Below are 24,557 nucleotides of genomic sequence, written 5' to 3' on the forward strand. Positions count from 1 at the left end.
TACGATTTCAAGTGGCAGAGGAATGTGCTATGCCAATTTAGTAACACTCATGCGTGATCATGTAGTGATTAATGGTCAAATAATTGATAATTTAATAATCTATGGTATAGTATTTTAATAATGCTTGATTTTTCTGCGCGGAATATGCATCACAATATAATTATTTTGAATTCTTTCTATAGGTAGATACTTTAAATACTAATAACTAGTAAGTTTAAAAGTTACAATATTTATGTATTATACATAAAAACAAAAATTTACATAATCAGAAACATGCACAATTATTTATTATCCATAGAACTATCAAAATTCAATCATTATTTGATTAAGTGAGTTAGTGATAGTGAGTTCCTCTATTTTTTTAAAATTTTATTTAATTAGTAGCTACTTATACAAATAATAATGTTTTTAAAATATAAAAATATACAAGACAGATAGCCTATAAAAAGATTATTATCATGTATTATACTAAAAAGTAGATAATATTCTCTGTACTTTTGTAATTAAATAGATAGAAGTATAAAATGATGAAACCAATAATTACAAACATATTTAGGTGTAGAAAATCAAACACAATTAAAACATAGTAGGTACCTGTATAAGAAATATTTAACCACCAACATTCCTAAACAATTACATCACAACAAATATACAAAATGGACGCATCATCGCAGTAAGCTATTAACATTCTTCACCGTCTACGTTCTAAATTATGACCATGTTTGGGCATAAAGAAACAACACGATATGGGAAAGACTACACAACACCATTACAATATGACGCAATCGAAAATATGAACGGCGATGTAGGCAAAAATAATTCTGGGGAACCTTGGTCCCAATCCTCCCCCCCCCCCTAGATATAACTATGGATATTCCTGATAAATTCCACTGTAAATAAAATATATGTATGAGCCTTTAACTTTACCATGCAATTTAATCTTGCCTTAACACTTCAATATTTGCCATCGCGACTCATTACTTATTATCGACAAAATTGTTTATTGATAGGTTAGGTTATATATCGCCACATACCTGTTTATCGAATAAATTACGATACGTGAATTTTAACTAAATAATTCTTATAGACCTCTATTTATATTGTATGCACTCACAATTTTGTTTGCTGACACAGACTCTTTGAATTTCAGAATCATCAACAGGGAGGGGGGGGATAGTTCACTTTGGGAACTCATGGCCTATAGCCAATAATGTACCTTTTCACCACATACAGGTGTGTGGTTTTACCAATCCCCTCCTTTTCACTACTTTCTCAATCTATAATAACTTGATATATTTAAGTGAGAGCTGCGTCAGGACTCAGTACTACACCATACTACGAATGATCACAATTCAGTTTAACTGCAGTGTTCGTCCAATATTATTGTTACTCTTCTACCAGATAAATCAAACTATCTACTATATCCTACACGGACATTGCACCTCTAACAAGGTATGTTATACTTATACACTATCAACAGACTACTTATTGGTCTTATTGTTAGGTAATTTTAATGGTAAAATTTAATATAAAATTAATTCAAGATACATATTGAATAAATATTTTTATTTATTGAGTTATATAGTTAAATATCTTATATTGTTGTATGTAAATATTTTTCACAAACAAAACATATAATATATTTATTTAGAAATAAAGATTTATATTCAATTAGTATGTACTTATGTAAATTCTGATGGAAAATTACAGTTAAATTAGTTTTCAATTTTTAAATAACGTTAAAAAATTTTATGTGAAGTCTAACCTAACCTAACTTAAAATAAACAGAATGCAGTAGAAATATATTTCTAATATTCGTCGAATAAATTAACCTACCAACGGCCTAAAAATTATACAAGTATGAATAATAGGTACCTATCAACAAAGGCTTTCATATTTTGATACTTAGCATGATATTTTTTGTTACTTACCTATTAGTTAGTTTATTCTTAATTTTTAAAAAACTAGGTTTCAGCAATTTAATTTGATACAACAAAAATCTTCGATAATTTCATACAAATTGCAATATTAAGATATGCTATATTTGTGTGATAAAAAATATTATTTTTAGTATTTAATTTATCAATGATATTAATTTAGTAAATTGAATTTACAAATGATAATAATAATAATCAAGATCAAAAACGTATTAATTTTATTCTACAGGTTTTTAACATATTATAGTCACATCGTATAATGTTGTGTATTATTTCAGAAAATCATGAAGTTCAATTTGATTATTTTGGTACTGAGCTTGTGCATTGACTTAATTCTTGGATCTATCGCTATTAATAGTTCGTACTGGGAAGCTCCGTTCAGGTTTTGTGGATCAAATCTCGCAGTTGAGCTTTCCATCATCTGCAAAGGCCGCTACAACGAAGATCCACGTGAATATAATTTTCTATAGTGCCATATTCTTAATTATAATAGTATCGTCTATTGGTCGAAATTAGCCCATAAAGCTTATATTAATTGTAAAGTCAACGAACTCTATACTCGATTCGGACAAATGTAAACTGGGCCCGCGATTACCTTTTTTGATGTAAACTCGGCCCGGAAATTTCAGGTGATAAAAAAGGTCGGTTGTAATCTCGGCATCTTCGATAATATTTACCGATAAATTTCATGCTCATTTTAATTCAAGTTTCAATTCCACTCACCCCAATATACATTCCGTCATGACGAAATTAAAAGAAATACAAACAGAAACGTACATTAAATTGATCAACAGCCTAGATGCACCAAAAAAAAAAGATAACTCTTAGAAAGAACACTTACGAAATATAAAAAAAAATAAGGAAATATCAGTAAGTGAATACGTTTAACTTAAAAAAATAAATGTATACATTATATTTTTACACTTTTTACAATTACAAATTTACATAAATACATTTTACAGTTATAAACGATTTTCATACAATGAATAATAATACGAAAATGAAAAAATTTTTGGAGGATAATGAGAATCGCCTACTCATGGTGTCCTCTGGGTAATGCTAAATGGTTCTTAAAAATATTATAAGAAAATTATATAAAAACATTTTTATCCAGGCCGAGTTTACACCTAAATAATTTTTACCTGTAAAATACTATAGAACAAAAGCCACGCCCATACGCACAACTCGGCCGCCTGGTCACGGTCTTATTTTGAATAGAGTATAGAATACACAATTAGATACCTATCACACACAATTAATTATCGGGGTTTGTGTTTCTTATCATTTTATAAGTACCTATGAAAAAATAAAACAAAAATTTCATAATTTAGTTAGATCATTTAAAATCTTTCTCAAAGACTGCAATGCCCCCCTCCCCCGTGGTTAAGGTTCTAGCCTCAGGAGTCATGGTGGTATAAGTCGTATCGATAATATCGATTATTTCAATCCAATTCACTATCGAACAAATGGCGAATAAAATAATATCGTAAAACTAAGAATATACATTTTGTTTTCAAAATCTATCGAATAATCGAAATAATCGATTATTTTGACACTATCGAATATCGAGTGTAACGAATGACTATCGCGCAGGCCTAATAAGATACTGAGAGATTTTGATTTATCATTATGGTAATATTGTGCTGATGTAGATTTAAAGAAATAAACATTATGTTTTCTCGTAATGCTCTAATAAGAACTAAAAAGCAAACCTTTTTTTTAAGATTTAAAAAAGACCTTATACCAAGGTCTTATAAAGACCAGACTCACATATCCCCTTTGGTATATGCAGATTGTAATATGTTTGAAAACATTTTAGGAGTTCTAAATGTTTTAATCTTCCTTTTCCTTGCTACTCCTTGTATATTTTAGTTTGTAATTAAAACAATTTAAAATTTAATAAAATGTAAAAAAAAATATGGTAATTGGTAATCTGATGATCAAGTTAACTTATTATAAGCCTATTCTATTTAGTTGGATATAATAAAAAATGTTTGTCTTTGCTAATGATTTACCTTTATTTTCAGGTAATCACCGGCTTAAATCTAAAAGGGCTATCGCTAATGAATGTTGTAAAATAACTCCGTGCAGCAGGAAATATTTGAAAGATCATTATTGCCTTCCTGAACCGAAATTGTATGTAATAACATAAATAAGATATCTAAAACTGTCAACTTAAATTAACCATTCAACAAAATTTATATTAAAATAAAATTAGGATAACTTCATAAACAAGTTACAAACTTAATAATAATAAGTTCAAACTTAGTTTAATAGAAATGTATTTATCTAAGATTCTACTACTTATCAAATTACTTATATAATTTTTTCATTAACTAATTAATATGCATAAATTCCAGGCCTACAACTACAACTACAACTACAACTACAACTACAACTACAACCACAACTACAACTCCAAAACCGGAAACATTATATTATGTTATTTATTTTTCTTATTATTTGGATCTACGTAAGTACCTACATACTTTAAATAGGTCATGGTTGGCTTGTAAGGGTCTTGGATTGCATTTGAATTCCTTGGAATTTGTTGAAATAGGACTAGATACTTAGACGTTATTGTGATTTCTTACATAACTATTTATAAACACAGTTCAATATAGTTTATTTTTAATAGTAAAAATAATTGCATTTTTTAAATCTTTAAAATGATAATATTCTTTTACCTTGACACCTTGTCCTAGAATTTAGGATACCTAACTACATTTTTACTTGTTCCATTTTAACTCAAATACCATTAAGTATGTTCTCGGATCCAACAAAATAAATTTTGGCCTGTTTTATTCAAATTCAAATTTAGTTATGATACATTAAGTATATAGTTAGAATGAACAATTTAGCTTATGCCTTCCAATGATGTGTTAATAAAATGCTGCCCTACTGCACTTAAAGCTTCTTGTACTGGAGAGATTTAGATGCTTATAATAAAATTACCTTAATAAAAATATAGTTTGGTGGAATTGATGATATCACATTTTTTCACACAAATAGGTTGAAATAAATTATCTACAAATGGCTCTAACCGAGTATCATCGTATCGACATCTAATGTTCCATAATTTCAATATTACCTATCCAATGTATATAATCATAGAAATAAATACACTTAAATAGTACCCAAATCAACAAACTAAAAGTGGATTTAATAATTTGTTTCAATTTTTCAGTGAGGCCAGTAATGGCATATTTTCAAATGGATGAGTAACCAGTACACCAAGCAACTGCCAACATGATATAGCAGCTTCAAAAATATATTTCAATCTTTTGTAATTATTAAATTATTAATATGATACACTATCAATATAATGAACTATCTATAGATATCCCTACATATTATTTTTCAATTTTAAACATCATATTGCAATTTAATTTATAGTGCAAAATAAAATAATAATAATATTATATGTATCAAATACTTAAATTAGTAGGTATATTGTATAAGAAAGTAAATGTAGATTTAACAATTATAAATTAGTTTTTATTACCCAACTCAAATAATAATATAAGATCTATATTTTTTTATATGATTTTCTGACTTATTATTTTTTTATTTATTTTGTATATCATTTACTAGTAGTTTACATTCCATGTAAATGTTTGTGTTAGAATAATAATAATTAAAGAACAAAGAACTAAAATTATACCACAAAATGCAATTTTAATAAATCATAATATGTATGATTGATTAATATTGTAATATAATAAAAAGAAAATAATTTGTTCATCGGTTGGTTTAGGAAGCAATTTTACCATATTAGGTTGGTTAAATAAGCTAATTTGGATACAGCAAATTGAATTATGATTTTTAAACATCATTTTACTATCTTATGACGTATATAAAACTAAATTGGAATATTTTAATATAAAACATTATATACACATATATCTGTTTATACAAGCGAAACTCTTCGGCGGTGTATAGTATGACTCTTAAGCCCAGAATTTTGAATATTTTGTAACTTCATCCCTTGCTGTTGTGTTTAAATATTAAACATCACGGAAATGAACCTTTTGGGTGGCCTACATTAATGTGTGTTTGAGCCGCACATTGCACGCCCGAGTATTCGCCTCGAATACGAGTCTGGTCATTAAGAGGATGTCACACTAGTCATTATCGGCGGTAATAACACGTCTACGAAAAACAAACGAAATGGCATTAAAAAGTGCTTTTAGAGTAAAAATACTTATTATCAAATTTATAGAGAACAATATTTAGGAGGGAACCTCATCAGTGTTTTTCGAAATATTAAGTAGTAAAAAAGTTACAGTTATTTAAAAAATGTAAAAAAAAGGTTTTTTGCCTTTAATATCGAGCTATGTATTTGTATTACTACTCTAATTTTACTCTAAAACCACTTTTTAATTGCTTTTCGTATGTTTTTCGACAGGATGTTAAGGATGTTTACGTCGTTAGATTTGATATTTCATTGCCATAATGTGCTGCCACCTACATGCCGTTGTGACGGCGGTCGCAAATTCTCCCACCACACCAAAAAGTGACTGTCTCGTACGGTCGCCGGTAACCAACGACGACACTACGACAAACGCTTCTGAGAATAGATTATGCGCCCTTTATACTTTATAGAAATAGGAATATGAATTATTGAAATTTTATTATATAAATAACAATAATGAATAAATACAATTATTATAATCAGGCAATCGACAATCATAGACGGTATTCCATCACTGACCGTCTGGATAAGTGATAAGTGGTAACTTATTTTATTTGTGTTCAATCATTTATCATTTTTATAATATAGTCAGTGCTCGAATTGGGAAAAATTAATTAGAGGAGCTCAATCCAACGAATTAAAAACAGCGTTCCAAGTGCACAATTAATCAACACAAACCCGTGAGAGGCTTAGCCCCCCCCCCATATCCCCTTTCCACCACTCACCTTGCGTATATTTTGAATACCTACCACTTTTCAACTACACATAATAAAAATACTGATTTTTACTATCATGTTCCGATCTATGTGAATGTGAAATTTGTAAAGAAAACATATTATAATGTTTTTTATGTCTTATGTAAACTAATTTATTAAAAAATATTATTTTTAAATAATTTTTTCTGGGACTTATTTTCCTAATATCAATGTTCTTACCATCAAATTTCATAATAGGTCGATTCACTGTAATTTTTAAACTAAAGGAGCTACAACCTACAAGTGTTCTGCTGAGCGTAAATTTGCCATTTTACGCACTGGTAAGACGGAGACAACAAATACCACTGTTACGTACTCTTAAATAGTTTGAAAATATACAAAATAGATGGGGGATGAGGTGGTCGAGCGGTCTAACGCGTCGGCTGTGGCTCAGCCGGACCGGGTTCGATCCTCGACCAGCGGGCGGCATTTTTCTTCGGGCAATTCACGGTGTCTGGAAACAAGTGTCGCCATCCCCCCACTCCGGGGCATGGCAGAAACCCTGGGTGTCCCAATAGAAAACTCTGCCAAAACTCACCTACACCCCCTTCCCAATGGCGCACTGTAGTCGCAAAATAATATATAAATAAATAAGAAAAAAAAATTAGATGTCTATCCACACCGATTTTTAAACTAACGGAACAAGACGTGATCAGCTGACGTGTAAGAATGATGATGACATCTCGCATGCGGGTGTAGCGCTTGTGATGTCATAATCATTCTTATTTATTTATTTATACGGCTTCAATAACAAATTATAGTCGGCTATTTAGCTGTCTATTATTTTTTCATTATAATAATATAATAGGTATTATGGCATTATGCCATTATAATTATCAGATTACATAAAAATAATGAAAAATAAATGTGGGTAGGTATTGTATTTTCGGTAATTACCTAGGTCCTAAGAGCTAAGTGGCTAGGTACGGTATTTTTGGTAATTGCCGCATTTCGGTATTTTCAGTAATTACACAACTCAGTATTTTCGGTAATTACATAGGTATGGTATTTTTGGTAAATACCGCACCTCGGTATTTACGGTATTACCGTGGCACGGTATTTTCAGTAACAACGGTAATTACCAAATCACGGTATACCGGTATTCTGAAATACCGAAAATTGGCTATTTGAAGCAAAACTTATAAAAAACTTAGTGTCGATTTTTTTAACCTTAGATATAATTACAAACAATTTTATACATTTTGAACTACAAAATAATTCGCAAATATTCATGGTATTGACAAATTTTTGTCAATATTAGAAATTCAAATGCTAATAAAAATTTAATTTGAATTTCCGGTGGATATATTTTTTTTATGATAAAGATTGACAAATTTGTAAGGAATCTTGTATTAAATTTTCAAATCTGAGATTTAAAAAGAAAATTTTTCATGAATTTCTATCTTAAATAATTTGCGAATTTTTATGATGTTTCCGTATTTTGTCAAAATTCAAAATTTGAATGCTTATAAAAAAAAAATTGTGACTATGAATTTATTTTATTTTTCAACTGCTATTGTAACAACATGTTAAGAGCCTTGTATTAAATTTTCAAGATTTTCTACTCAAAAAATAAATTTTTATCGATTTTAATTTAAAAAAAAACTAATAATGATCTAAAATTGCATATACCTATGAATAGTTCAACTTCAATCAAACATTTTTGAAAATATCATAGTAAATAGAATATACTTATATAAACATTCGGTGAAAATTTCATGTATCAATGGCAATTTGTTTTAAAGTTACATCAAAAATCAAAATCGATTTTGTCGAAAACTGATTGTACGTAAAATTTCCCGTTTTTCCCTTAACTTTTGGTATTTTTGGTAATTACCACATCTCGGTATTTACGGTATTACCGTGGCATGGTATTTTCGGTAACAACGATAATTACCAAATTACGGTATACCGGTATTCTGAAATACCGAAAATACCGGATATCGAGATTTTTTAAATACCAGTAATTACCGGTAGGTATACCGAATATACCGCCAGCCCTAGGTAAATTCATTCTAAATTTTAAACTAACATCAGAGCTACACGTTTTCTGCCAAGTGTAAAATTTGCCATGTTACGCATTTGTAAGACGGAGACAACATATGCGGGAATCACGTCCTCTTAAGGTTCAAAGTTATATGTATATTATATAGGTATATATATCATTTTTTATTTTTACCAATGGGGATTTATGTTAACGTGCAGATGAATGTATAATATCATCATCACAATAAAACTGATAATCTTTTTTGTTGCAATGCTGCAAATCGCATTTGTTATCAAATTGGAAAATTTTGTACGCTCCAGTACGCAACTGAAGCACTGCTCGACGGTATACCTATATACGGCACTACGGGAGTTGATGAAAACGCACAACAGCCACTTATATTTTATGAGCACGCCGGCTGTGTAAAGCACCGACTCTACACGTCGTATTATATCATATTATATCGACCCTTTTGTTCGGTTCGATTGCAAGACGACGGCGACGCGCACGGGGGCCACAATCGAAACGCGGCGGAATCTCGGTAATCCGACGCTCAAAGGACATAATATGCACCTACCTCTATAATATACCAAAAACAATTCGTGAAATTTAAATTACCGTCGTTTTTGCTTTTGTAGGAACCTTTATATACATACATAATATATTGTACTTTACACCGTTTCGAATCATCAATGCTGCACGTTGTCGTATATACACCTATAATTATATATATTATGTATACAACAAATTTATACATTTTTTAGTTCAAGTATAAAAAGGTGGGATCTTCTTTTAAATGTAAATTCATTATCGAGTCGTAATAATAGAAGTAGTAGTAGCAAATTAGAAAAAAATCCTACATTATAACGGCTTTTTCCAACTAGATGGTCTTCTCGGCATGACGCATTATTTGCTGTTTATGTTCAATTGTAATTAAAATAAGTGATTTATCAGATTAATATTTTTAAACTAATATACCTACCTATAAAACAATATTTTAGGGGCCCATTTTTATTTTTGTGGGGGGGGGGGGGGGCAAATTTTATTGTTACGCCACTGGCATATACTATACTATTATCACTTACTCATTAGCAGACCGTATTTTAAAATATTTTTAATATAACAAAAATATTGAGTTACAATTTACAAGTGTAAAACAAATGACAGTGTAACATATGCGTTACGGTAAAACCAGTGTCCTCTGATCGGAACATTCCGGTATGGACATTGTGTAATTACCGCGGAGAAGAAAAACGAATCTACATAGTACCATTGATTATAGAATATACAGATAGACTATGCTATAGGGATTTTCGGCGACTACAATTTTAATTATGATAGCTGTCGGTAGGTAGCATTGTATGAATTAATTTTATATTATTACTACTGACGGTGAATAACATATTAACATATTCCTATACCGGTTTGAGGTAGACTACCTCAGGTAGTGATGGGCGTAATCGAATGATTTCGATATCGAATGATTAGTAATCGAGACATTTTCATAATCGAGAGATCTCTCGAAAAATCACTCGAAATTAAAATCGTTTTTTCCTATGATAAGAATAATCGAATGATTAGTAATCGAGAGAATCTCTGAAAAATCGCTCGAAATTAAAATTGTTTATTCGTATGATAAGAATAATTGACTATTATTACGTATTGAGAGAATCAAAAAATTACTCAATGAATACACTTTAGTAAGTAATTTATTAATTAAATTTTACTTTTTATATTTGTTGATATATTTTCAATTAAAAACTTAACTATAATTTAGGAATAATAATAACCATGATGTATTAATAATTTATTATTAATAGATGCTTTTATTAAAATACAGATTTTCATTTTTTTTATTTAATAATTATTATCTAAATTTTAAATTAATCTGCTGGTCTAAAATACTGTAAAATCTTAATTATGAAAAAACTCTATCACATTTTTTTTATATTATATTTTAAATGAAACGTTATAAATATATTACAAATATGTATAGCTACCAAATCAGCAAATGTTGACAATGCATTTTAAGTTTCAAATAAAATTTATTAAAAATCCTCCAAATTAAAAATAATAGTTAGCTAATAAAATAACTTTATAACAGCTCGTAATAGTAAGTAAAAAAAGTATAAGAATAATAAATATTTAATGAACAAAACTGGACAAAATATAAAAATAAACAAAAAAATTTTAAAACAAATTCAAATTACTATTTAAAAATATGATGTAATCTAAGTTTTTTGGGGATAGCCGATTTCTGCGATCATTGGTTATCAGTCCTGTTTTTGAGAATACGCGTTCAGATGGAACAGACGTTGCTGGAATACACAAATACTTCAGCTGCATATTATACAAATCTGGTAATGTGTCTTTATGCTGTTTCCAAAATTCCAATGGATTTTTTTTACGATCTAAAAGTGGCATATCTAAATATTGACGTATTATCAAAGTGGAAGTTACATTTGGACTCGATGTAGTTCTGACTTCAGCGACTTTATTATCAAAATGCTCCCATAGTGATTTAGTTGCATTATTAGTACTATTTAATGTGTGCGCTGTGGTGGTAGATTCAGTTGTATTCATTTCATTTTCCATTTCATTATTTGTGCTAATCATCATTGTTAATTCTTCGCTTACCCATTTTTTTGCGCATTACTAGCATTTTCAAGTAAACCAAACGCAGTTTTTTTGAATCGTGGGTCTAAGAATGTTGCTTTTGCAACAATTTTATTCTTTTCAAAAATGCCCAACCGTCTACTGACTATATCCATTAACATATTTCTAAATACATCCCCAATATCAGTTTTTGTTTTCAAGTTTCTTAAAATATGTTGAAGACCTCTAATAAGTGGTATAACCACACTTAATGTTGGATACTTTTCACCTGATAATTCTGTTGTCATTATTTCAAATGGATTTAAAATATGGGTACAATCTAATATTATCTCCCACTCGGGCGCATTTAAATAATTTGGAGCTTGAGGTAGAGTTGACATAGCAGCAGGTAGAGGGGCTTTAATGTTTACAAGTCTTTCAATCATTATTAAACTGGAATTCCATCTCGTAGGCACATCTTGCTTAACTTTTAATAGAGGCAAGTTCATTTGCAATTGAAAGTCTTTGAGTTTTTCAGTGGCGTTACTGCTGTGCTTGAAATGCCCTACTATGGTCCTACATTTTTTTTAAATTTGATTTATATCAGAGTTTCTATTTATTGCCTCATTTATACTCAAGTTTAATGTGTGTGCCACACATGGGTGATGGTGTTTAAGAAGGTGTTCGTTTATTGCATTTTTAATATTTGACCCATAGTCTGATACCCACGGTTATTATTTTATTTGCTGTATTCCACTCATTAAAAATATTTGTAAGTGTAGTATATTGTAGTATAGTGTATATTTTGACCAATGTGTCTGTCAGAAACGCCTTTAGTTGCAATTACTGGTTATATGAATATATTATATGGAATATAATTGGTTGTCAAAAATAAAATGGCACGTCACTGTTATATATGATTTATTGGAATTGGATGTCCACATATCTGTCGTTACTGATAAATCATTTACGTTTTGGACAATAGATTTTATTTTAAGGAGCATAACATTATATTCTTTTGGCAACAATTGTGAAGTTAATACTTTTCTACTAGGGATAGAATAAAGTGGTTGCAATTTTTTAGTATACTCAATAAATCCGATGTTTTCTACTAAAGAGAGTGGTTGATAATCAGCGACAATCATTTTAATTAAAGATTTATTAATAGCCTTAATTTCAGAATCACTAAGTTCATTTACTTTTGTCGAACCAAAGAGTTTCAGTTGACGAGGCCGTTTTGAAGGTGGCTCAGAAAATTGCGACGAAATTAAATGTTGAGATGATAAATTAGGAGAAATTGCTGAAGTTGAGGAACTAAGTGTATTTTCGGTAGTCTGGATCATCTTCATTATGAGTGATCTGATTGAGTTTGGTAGGGTGTATTCGTTTTAAATGTTCTATTATAAATTCAAAAAGATACAAAAATTGTGAAATTAGTATTTATCATACTTAATGCTTAATATTTTAAAATACATAATATAATTAGGATTTGAAGTATGAAATATTTCATTTTGATATAATTGATATAATGTTTTGATAACATTTTTGGTTCATTTGAAGTAACGATTTTCAGAATACCGTAAGTATAATTACTAAATCAATTTTACACTTTAGAAACTGCATTTTATTACCTATATTTTGAATATATTTATGATAACTATAATAAACTGCGTGTTATGATGAATAATTAAAACTTAAAAAAAAAATTGTGGGGCAAGATGACACATCTGTACATTAAATAAAAGTATAATATTTTTAGAACAAAAAATAAAAAGTAAGGCGAAAAATAAAAATGAAAATACATTTATAAAATAATAATAATTAGACAGTGGTAAATAAATAATAGTAATACAAAACAACATTACAGCATTATAGTGAAACATGGTTTATTTCCCAATAAATTGCTTATCATCGACGATATTTATATATTTAAATAAATAAATGATAAATTTAAAAGAATATTATGTTACCTATACTAATTAACATACCTACAGTAGGTACTACAGTGCACTAATGTGAGAATCATGATTAAAGATATATCTTTAATCGTCGTGAAAATTCAGTATAATAATATAATTGTATAATATTGAATCATTTAAACATTTTTACCTGTGTTTTTTTATCAATAAAAAAAATATGTTGAATACTTTTTTAAATGTATTTTAAAGTAAACACACGGGGTATGGAGAGACATTTTCTATAAAATATGTGAAATGTAGTTATTTAAATTAATAAACTAAGGTGTTTGAAATAATTATAAAGAGAAAGGGTAAACAAATAGATAATTCCATGTGCCTAGTTTAAAAATTATGTAAACCCTTAATAAAATATTATAATTTTAATTACCTACCTTTTAAGTTTGTCGTGTTTCCATAATACTTATAATCCTTTTTACATATTTGACACGTAACAGTCTTATTATCAGTATGTTTTTTATAACGATCCCAAACAACGGAACGTTGTTTACAGCCCGGTCTCATATTTATAAATCAATTACCTAATAAAATACTTTTGAAATTATCGAAAATATGGAGTGTCAACTGTTAACTACTAACTGTTTATGACTTGCAAGATTGTTTGACAATTATATTTGGAAAAACACAATCAAAAATCGTCAACATCTCTCTCCTAAAATTAAATTGTTAAATGGTGATTTTTCGTAGGCCGTAGCAGTTTATTTATAACGCGTCACAATAAAAATAATAAATGTTTAATATAAGACATAACTAATATACAATATTATTGTCTTATTTATAAACATACATTGCATTATTTGCATTATCTGTATTTATTTTTACAACCCAGTAAGAATATTGTAGAAATACTAGAAATGACTAAAAACAAAACGATAACAAATTAAAAAATAAAAAGTTCAGATTAGGTAGTGATAGCCGGCTTGACCATCATAATTAAAATTTCACATTTCACAGCTTATTGATCTTTCATAAGCGCACAACCAGCGAGAGAATCAGCAAACACAACATTCTGTATGATGGCATTTTTATAATACTCATGTACCTATACATAAACAAAAATAATAAATTAAAAAGTAAAATTAAAAAAAAAAAACTAAATAATTATTACAATTGGATTCCTAAGAATTGTTCAATTTCTTCTGGTGAAGTAGCTACACATTTTTCAACTGAGTATAAATTTGTTTGCTCAGATATGTTACAAATCATGTCATTATCAACAAATAACTTGAAGTATTCAAATGGAGACAATATATTATCAGGAGGTTCTGGTAAACTACCTTTCCATATATTCTCTGTATTATTCCAGGGTACATTTAATGCAATATTATAATTATAAACATTAAATTTAAAATAAATTTATTTTACCTTTTCCCACTTGGGTATTTGAATAATTTTATCATCTAAATGATCAGTTTCAGATAATTCAAAATCTTCAATTTCATTAATATTTAAAATTTGTTCTAATAAATCTAAATTATTTGGTATAACTTCATCTAGGTTTTCATTGATGGAAAGTTCTACATTATTGTTAACCTGTCAATAATAATCATTGATTATATTTTACATAAAATATTTTGTTATAAATATAAAATTACATCAGATTCATTTGGAATTGTTGACAATATTTCATCTAAATTTTCATAGTTAATGTCTTCACCCTCGTCGAATTCTTCAATGTCAGATACATCCCCATTTAAAAGGTTTACAATATCATCATCATTTAACCCACGGCTCATTATTTAAAAATATATAAGCTAAAAACTGAAAAATTAAATATTTTGTAACAATTACTAATTAAATGTTACATGATTCCTAAAATAATCACTGGGAATGCATGGTAAACAACAATAATTATCCAATTAATATTTATATCCCAATGATTACTGACGGAATCATGTCCTTTACGAAGCCACTGTAAATCAATTGAAATACATTCACAAATAATATCAAGTTATTTAGTTAGAAAAACTAATTTCCTAATCGAAAATATTTTTTTTTTAGTCAATAATACAATTTTACTTACCGTATAACAAGATATAAATCGATGTGTTCCTGCTACAACGTGTTTCACGATTAGAACATAAACAATTGCTATTAAATTGATAAACAGTCAGCAACGACTAAAACCAGTGTTACCATTAGAATGAGTACAAAAATTCTTATGATTTAACATAGAGTATAATAATTAATAGGTCTTTGAAAAATAATAATAAATCGTAAAAGTACGTGATTCCTAAAGTTATCATTTGGCTGGAAAGGGATAATAATGCTAAGAATTCAATAAATATTCATAACTTTCCATCAATTAATTCTAAGGCAATGGTAACGATGCAATTAAAAGATAGGAGTCGTCCGTGGACATTAAATGAAAAAAAATTAGCTTTAAACTTATATTGTAAATCACCAACAGCATATAAATTTTTACGTTCACAAAAAGTTAATTTACCTGGGCCATCAACTATTCGTCGTTGGATTGGTCAATCAAAATTCTTACCAGGTTTTAGTAAATTATTTTTCAGTCATATACAAAAAAAATTTGAGTCATCTGATTATAAAGAAAAAGCTTGCACTGTTTGTTTTGATGAAATGTATATAAAAGAATTTATAGAATATTCCAAAGAATTTGATTTTATTGAAGGTTTTGAAGATTTAGGTCATTATGGGAGGACCAATAAAAGTGCCAACTGTGTTTTAGTATTTATGGCTCAAGGTATTTACTCTACATCAGTGGTTAAAGTGGGAAAAATTTTGAGGGGGGACTAACGTTACCAAAAACTAAGGAGCGTTCCCGAGTTCTTCATCCAAAATCTATATCTAACCAAACTTTTTTAAGAAACCTACTAGGTATGAACCTATATAATTTGATTTTTTTATACACCATGGTTCATAAAAATGTTATGTTAATATAGTATGTAAATTTTCTCCTATGAAAAATGATTTTAAATATATAATGCCTGCTAAGTTAAAAATGAATTGAAAATCATTGCCCGAAATTAAAAAAAAAATACATTTACATTTTAGTTTTAAACATTTCATTAAAAAAACAATTTATAATAAATAATATCACTATTCATATTCTTTCAGTTTAATATTTTATTTAAACCATAATTATTATATCACATGGAATCGCACACTATTATGGATAACACACTACACTATTTAATCTATTCTGTGACACTACTACACAATAATTTATTATTTAAAAATCGCTTATCGCACTAAACTTAACCATCTTCAGAACGTGGAGATTATTCGAGCGAAATAAAATATGTTTAAATTCGAAATCTAATCAATGTGTTTGGCTGCATAAATAATTTAATAAATTATTAAAATTAACATGCAACATATTATTAAATTTACAATAAATTTATTTTTTTAGCGTCCCCCCAGACTTTGGAGACTTAAATTAAAGGGGACGCATAATCTAACCGTAAATAAGAAGGGGTACTCAGTCCTCCTTCGTCCCCCCTCAGTTTAACCACTGCTCTACATGGAAATTTCCAATTGCATATCTTCTTGTTCATTCTGGAGTTGACAAAACAATTTTAAAAAAATTAATAATTTATGTTTTACAAAAGTTATTTGAGGTTGGGTTATGTCCCAAAATTATAGTTTGCGATCAAGGCACAAACAACCAAAGCACTTTAAAATCATTAAATATTTCAGAAGATAATCCATTTTTTTTTATCAACAACAATACAATTTTTTCTTTGTTTGATGTTCCTCATCTACTTAAAAGTATTAGAAATAATTTAATTAATGCTTGTTATATAAAAGATAATAAAATAATCTCATTTGATGATATAAAAAAAACATATGAGTTGGACAAACAAAATCATAAAAGTAAGTCTCTCATCAAAATAACAGATGCACATATTTACCCTAATTCTTTTCAAAAAAATGCGTGTTAAATTAGCAGTACAATTATTAAGCAATTCCATGGCCGCATCAATCTGAACTTGTATACAAACAGGACAACTTCAAAGTAACACTTCATCAAATACTGCAGATTTTATTGAGTTTATTAATCATTTATTTGATTGTCTAAATAGTAAATCTTTATATAGCCATAATCCATACCTCTGTGCATTAACTGATCTAGATACTGTAAAAAAAATTTTAATAGAAGCTTCACAATACTTCACAAATTTACAAAAAATTAAAAAAAGGAAAATTATCTCAACCTCCCTATTTTAAAGGGCTTACACAGACCATTAAAGGTGTATTGCAATTTTTTGAAGCAGAGAAATCTAATGATATTGTATTTTTAATGACTAATCGTTTAAATCAGGATGTTTTAGAAAACATCTTTAGTATTTTTCGACAAAATGGTGGTTATAACAAAAACCCAACAGCTAGAACAATCAGAACTTCCATAAGAAGTAATTGAATTTTTTCTTTATGTACATCAAAAGCGACAAATTGTGAGGAAACCCAAGAAGATGATAATCCAATTATAATTGACCCAGTTAGTTCACTGAATAAAATAAATTTTAACAGTTCGAAATTATCATCTGATTCCGACACAGAATGTAATTCTAATTTATCTCTCTGTTTTTTTTCATCTGACGAGGACTCAAATAATACTGATAGTAATAATTATGTCACTTTAGAAGACTGTTCTGTAACATATTTCGCAGGATATTTGGGCTATAAATGTATGAAAAAATTTAATTGTAACCAATGTCAACTTGAACTATTTGTTGATAAAAACTTAAATGATAAAAAGCAGTTGCATCTTCTTAATAAAAATTATACTTCAATTGATAATGAAAGTGGACTTAAAGCATCATCAAATAGCTTAAATAATGTAGTGAATAAAATTTTAAATATTTTTGAAAACAATTATAAAAACTATTTGCATAAAAAGAAAATAAAATTTCAACTAACTGAGCGCTTAAAAAATAATAATACAATTAAAAAATGGCTTGATGAATCATTGACAAACTGCATAGATAACTAGTGCAGTATAATATACTATTAGAGTGGTGCAGTAAAAACTATCCTTACAGGCACAATAGTATTCTGTACTAGTCTAGTACTCTAGTGGTAGCCATATAAGTACTGAGTACTGACATAGTTTGATTTTACATGATGGTGCATAACTGGTACAAGTCTGGTATGGTGGTACGTAATACCTATACCTTTTCTCATAAAATTAGTCTATATAATATAAATACTATATTAATACATTTTCTAGTATCATCCCTAAAATTAGAAATTTATTGTGACCATTGGGTATATTAACAGTATTTTGAACTAGATTCTGGATGCTAAATAATAATCAAATTAGAAGATTGTAGTAACTATTAAAATGTTGAATAAAATTCATAGTAAATTATAAACTTAGCATGTTTATGCACATAGCTTAAACAATAAAATACTCTTAGTTATCAAACTATTCTTTATTTCTGGGAGTATAATATAATCTTTAATGTGTAATTTAATGACAACTTAATTTATTCACAATTCTATTCATTTTTATTTTCTGTATTATTACTATTGCTGGATTTTATCATTTTGTAATATTGCCTTTCCTTCTTCCCACCTTCACGGTCTTTGGCACCTGAAAACCATCGGCTAATTTGGCTTGATATATTCTATATCTATATTTTTAAACCCGGGTCTTTGGTAGTAATGACTTCTGAAATACAAAAATAAATTAAAGAATATATATAATTTTACAAAAAAATATTTACAATATTAAATACCTAGTAAATATTTGTAAGTTTGGGTTGCTGAAAAATTCAGTTTTTTACTACCATTAGTCTCTCTCCCAAAAGCACTAAACAAAAGTTGGACATCTTTAGACATTATACGCGGTATAACTGCAGTTAAATTTTCTGTTACTTTTATGCCACTTTTAATGTTTATCGTCATAAAACATTTCTAAAAAATAAAATAACAGATTAATTAATTGAATCTTTAATTTCAGAAGCAATTATACCAGTTTCTTTATTAGCTCAAGGTCACTTTTTAACAGTGTATCAAAATCCTGAAAATCTTCCAAGTTCATCTTGGGCATGTCATTTATTTGTTCATCTTGCATTGTGTTATTCTATACTCTATACTTCTTCTGGTAGACTCTAAATGAGCTTTGGTGACTGTTTCTAAAGCTGATGTACCTATAACAAACAAACATTTAGGTATGTGCAATTGGTAATTAATAAAATCAAATCATTTTTTTTTTTTTTTTATTAATTACTGAAAAGTAGGTATAGTAAATTTCAGAATAATCAATGTTTTTTTTTATATAAGAATACCTTAGGAATTTAACTGAAAATATACCTGAAGAGCATGTACAACCACATGTTCTGCATGGTTTCATTTTTTTAACGTTTGAAGAAGTTTGAGCTAAAAACAATAAATAGTAAAATATTGATAACATTTTAAACTAAAAAAAAAATCAGATCAGTTTAGTATAAGATTAATTTGGAAACATGCCAAGTTAATAAAACTCACTAAATCTATGTAAATACACAAGATTTATGTACCTTTTTTATTGTTGCTTCCATGAAGTGCATTTAATTTAATATTTGTGGGAGACTGTCTCTTTTTATTTTGAAGTTTAATTATTTTAGTAGTTGCTGATGACAAATTTTGATATGTTGATGTAGGTGATGATGTGGTTGATGAACTAGAACTTGTAGCATGGTCTAAAATAATAATTTATCATTAAATAGATATTAATCATGTAATTTTGTAAAATATGTTCTTTTCTTAAGTTAAATTAACATAACCTCTTGGAAAAAGGTGAAAATGAAAAATAAAGTAGGCTAATAACAAATTTAAAAGAAATTTCAAACAATGTGGAAGTTCTAAAACAAACTGTTATTTTTTGTTATTTACTTATAGATCATACATCTGCGGTAAAATATTTGTGCACAACATATTGTGAACCCTATAAGCTGCCAATGTTATGTGCCATATTAATATAATATAAGATAAATTCAGTTTAAGTTGTATGTGATAGTAAGTTATGTACTTACTTCTGGATCTCTTTAATGATTTTTTTCGAATAAAAGAGTGTGCAATTGATGACCCTGATGAAGTACTATGATCAGATACCAAGTTTTGTTGCATATGGTCATTGGAATGGATACTATAATTGTCGTCATTAAACATAAATAAACAATAATTTAATATTAATGAATTAATATCTATATATATATATATATATATGTGTGTGTAGATTATTATTTATAATAAATTAATAACCATTTGATTCTACATCATCAACATCACGCTTTTTATTAAAAGAAGGAAAATTTTTTAAATGTTTTTTTAGTTCAGCTGCATCTAATTTTAAGCTATCTTCTTCTTCTTCGGAACTGTTATAATCTTCTATATTACTGCTTTGAACCATTTTATCTGAAAATGCTTTTTCCATTCTTCTAATTCCCTGGTTATAATTACCTGAAACATTAGAATGAACAATATTTATGACTACAATATACAGAATACTGATAATCAGTAACAATTATTTTAAAACCCACATAACTGAGTACATAGTTGTAAATTGTATCACTCACCAGCTTCTTTAATAATAGTAACTTCAAAACTTTTCCAAAATGAGCCATATGCAGCAGATGTTTTACACATTTCATTTAAGTTATTATATTCTTTTTTCCTTGTGGGATATTTACAAAATAATTGTTTATCATTTTGATATACCCATGCAACGGGCACAAGATCAATTATTTTTTTTCCGTCTTTAGATTTTTCACTGAATTGTACTACGACATGGGTGGTGTCTTTTTCAAATTTGTCTTGTTCCATTTTCTACAACTATAACTATAATATAACGAAAAGGTTAGACTAGATCTTATCATTATTATTTACAGTATTTTACCACATAGTACACAAATAAATTATTAAAAACAAGTTAAATCTAAGTTAAAGTATCTAACCAAAATATGGTAACAATAACCATGAAATTTAGTTCCCTCAGTGACAACATAACTATTAGTTGCGTACACAAATGTAATTTTGTTGACTGTAAATGGTTAGATAAACTATATTATGTTGTAATCAGTACTATTCTTGATTCGGTATTAACAACTAAAATTATGTATAGGTGACTGAATACTTTCAGTTATGTATACTAAACATGTATTCAATACTACAGAATATCATCCTTCTATTCTGTTGAGTTAACAGAAAAAGTTTGCAATGATTAGTATACATTTTGTTTTATGTACACAATTACAATTCATCTACAGCAAATCATTTTGTTACTGATACTTCACCTTTTTTGTTAGTACTGAACTATTCTAGTAGGTAAGCTTAACATTTTTGTTTTGTTAACATTTCTAAATTTATTGAGATGCTTGTACAAAATCATTTGTAATTGAAGCAAACTTTTTATGTCATAGATATAAAACATTAAAACATAATATTTACCTATATATAAAACATAATACATATATTATATTACAATTAACAATTAATAAATAAGTCATATTTATAACAACTAGGTATTTTATTTAAATAAATATAAAAATGTTTACAATTTATTATAATGTATATTATACTATATTATACAAATTATTGTTGTTTATTAATTACAATTAAATCAATCAATACTAGGTCATATTTAAAATACTTACTCTTTTAATAATACTGTAGAAAAATCACAAAGTCAAAAAAATATATAAAGATTTTACATATTATACATTTATACATGAGTATCAAACTTTAAATATGTACATCAAACCATAAAATAAATAAATTATATCAATAAATAATAATAATAAATATATCATTCAAATGAAATTTCAAATCATAATATTATAATGGGTCTCGAACTGTCACATATCTTACTCCATCTGGAGTAACATTCATAGTGTTTGGTATGGGAGATATTAATGAATCCTGGTAAATGAAACACATATTTGAAACTGGTATTTCTATTTCAAAAGCATGCAAATGTTCATTAAAACCTACAGTATTTAACAATTTACACTAAAATATTATTTTGTCAGACCCATACATAAAGATATCTTTAACAGATACAAATTGTGGGTTGTCATCATCCAAGTCTTTTGTCAAAATACTGTTCACTTTGTATCGAGTTCCTTTCAGTTCAGCCCAACTTATACAAATTAATGGTTCATCAGTATTAAGATTGAATTCAGATTTAATTAAGTTATATTTTGAGCAATTTAATATTTTACTAGGACCTATAACAAGGCTATGACACAATAACCCCTTGGTAAATATGTCATTTAATTGCAGTTGATGCTTAATAGCCAAAGTTATACAAATATTGCGTCTATTAAAAGAAGACCTAGCAGAAATTTTTGATATTCTGTGTTTAGCTTCATATCTCATTGACCAAAAGTGGACAACAGGACCAAATTTTTTTATTATTAATGGATAATGTGTAAGAAAATGAAACTTTGGTTTGAGTGTATTTTTACTATATTTTATATAAAGTTCATTCATTTCTCCTATTAAAGTCTCTAGTAAGGAACAACTACTTTCTTCTAGTGAAGTTGATAACACAATGTCTACAACTTTACGCATAGTTAAATATAGATCCCAAATTGGCTCACCGATAGGTACAAAATCGCCAATAAGGAGACCAAAGTATCTAATCAAGGTTATCATTTCAGATGCTGATTGCTTAAGTTTTCCTGCGTTAATATGGTCAATACTAAGCAAACAAGGTTTATTGTTTTCTGGTCCAAAATCAAAACCATATATTCGATCATTTAATTTTTCTAATGAAAAAAGTTTCAATTCTTTTATGTAATATACTAATATAAAACTGATTATGTACTTTGCACATCCCTCAAACATATCATGCATGATATCTACCCCTATTTGATCAAACAAATTAAAATTTTTAATATCCAACCAAATACATTTCTCTTTTAGCCCTGTGGCATGCAAGTCATCTTTTTCTAAGTCTAATAAATATTGCTCGTAATGTCTTAAAAGATTTTTATTTTCATAACATTGAATTTTCATATCCGCCTTTGCCACAGTACAAATTCGACAACATAAATTAGATGAAAAACTTTCAGTGAAACCGGTAATAGAATGTATTCCAAGATTATCCCCTAAAATAAGATCCAATTCAAAATATAATTTTCCTTTAAATTGAGGAATATTTATATCTACACCATTAGTCATCAAATAATTAAATTCTTCTATAACAGGATTAAAGATTATTTTATTTCCGAATTGTGTTCTGTCCGATGAGTGAAAAAGTAAGGCCAAAAAAATATTAGATAATGTTTTCAAGCGATAAGGAGGAATACATGGTACAGCTACATAAACTGCGCCTAGTTTATGTATACTGCAATGGCTTCCTAGGACATTTCCACTTTCGTAGTCATCGAAATACATAAAGAGGGGAAATACTATTCGCCCATCGTGGTTAATAATTCTGCTTCTCCAATAGGTACCCTGAATGAAATTAGTTAAGATACCACTATCATTTTCCATTATTTTTTTATAATCTAGGGTTTCAATAAGTACGTTTTCAAGCGAAAAAAATTTTTGTAAGACGCTCCTTAGTGGTATAAACTGTTCTGTGCAGTTGCAAGGTTCTAAAATTGTTAAGCCATCTTTCTTAACACTATTTAATCTTTGACCTATAACTTTTTCCTCTGGTTCAACAAAGGTACCTTGAGTAGCAAAATTACTAAAACGTTTGTGTTCTGTTTTAAAATTTATTAAAGAGTCTTTAATTATTTTAATAATATTGTTGAAAATACTTATACTTTCAACAGATATTTGACCTTCAGAAATCATCTGATCAACATAACTTTCAATACAAACAGCAATACCTTCTGAAAAAACAGATTCTATACCATCAACTACAATTTGTACAGTATTTCTGGGAATAATAGGATTTGCGTACAAAGAAGAAAGGAATTTAATTATTATTTGATTTAAAATTTTGTCAGGCGCAATAAATTGTTTACATTGAACTTCATTTGAAGTAACAGGATCAGATACATTAGTATCAAAGATAAAATCTAAATCAGAGGAACTCTCAATGATAGAATGAGATGTAGAAGGCTGTGTTAAATCAGTTAGATTGTTACAATGTTTTGACAAATGTTTCCGGAAGGAATTTTTTAAATAAAAAGATCTTGA

At 27.9% G+C, this 24,557-nt stretch overlaps 1 protein-coding gene and 2 pseudogenes across 1 annotated transcript; 1 reads left to right on the plus strand and 2 right to left on the minus strand.

The window, feature by feature from the left end:
- The first annotated feature begins 1,162 nt into the window (after positions 1 to 1,162).
- On the plus strand, positions 1,163 to 5,302 carry LOC149061574 (uncharacterized). Its single transcript, XM_089217192.1, has 5 exons — positions 1,163 to 1,452; positions 2,216 to 2,387; positions 3,965 to 4,073; positions 4,298 to 4,410; positions 5,125 to 5,302. Exons 1-5 carry the CDS (start codon positions 1,342 to 1,344, stop codon positions 5,160 to 5,162), a joined length of 543 nt encoding a protein of 180 aa, XP_089073318.1. The 5' UTR covers positions 1,163 to 1,341; the 3' UTR covers positions 5,163 to 5,302.
- A 9,247-nt stretch (positions 5,303 to 14,549) lies between these two features.
- On the minus strand, positions 14,550 to 15,181 carry LOC149061575 (uncharacterized; annotated as a pseudogene).
- Positions 15,182 to 18,916: 3,735 nt separating this feature from the next.
- LOC149061576 (uncharacterized) lies at positions 18,917 to 21,224 on the minus strand (annotated as a pseudogene).
- Positions 21,225 to 24,557: the final 3,333 nt, after the last annotated feature.

Source organism: Diuraphis noxia, unplaced genomic scaffold (assembly GCF_037042655.1).
Source record: "Diuraphis noxia isolate RWA-SAM2 unplaced genomic scaffold, SU_Dnox_SAM2 contig0001, whole genome shotgun sequence".
In the NCBI taxonomy this organism is placed as follows: Eukaryota; Metazoa; Arthropoda; class Insecta; order Hemiptera; family Aphididae; genus Diuraphis; species Diuraphis noxia.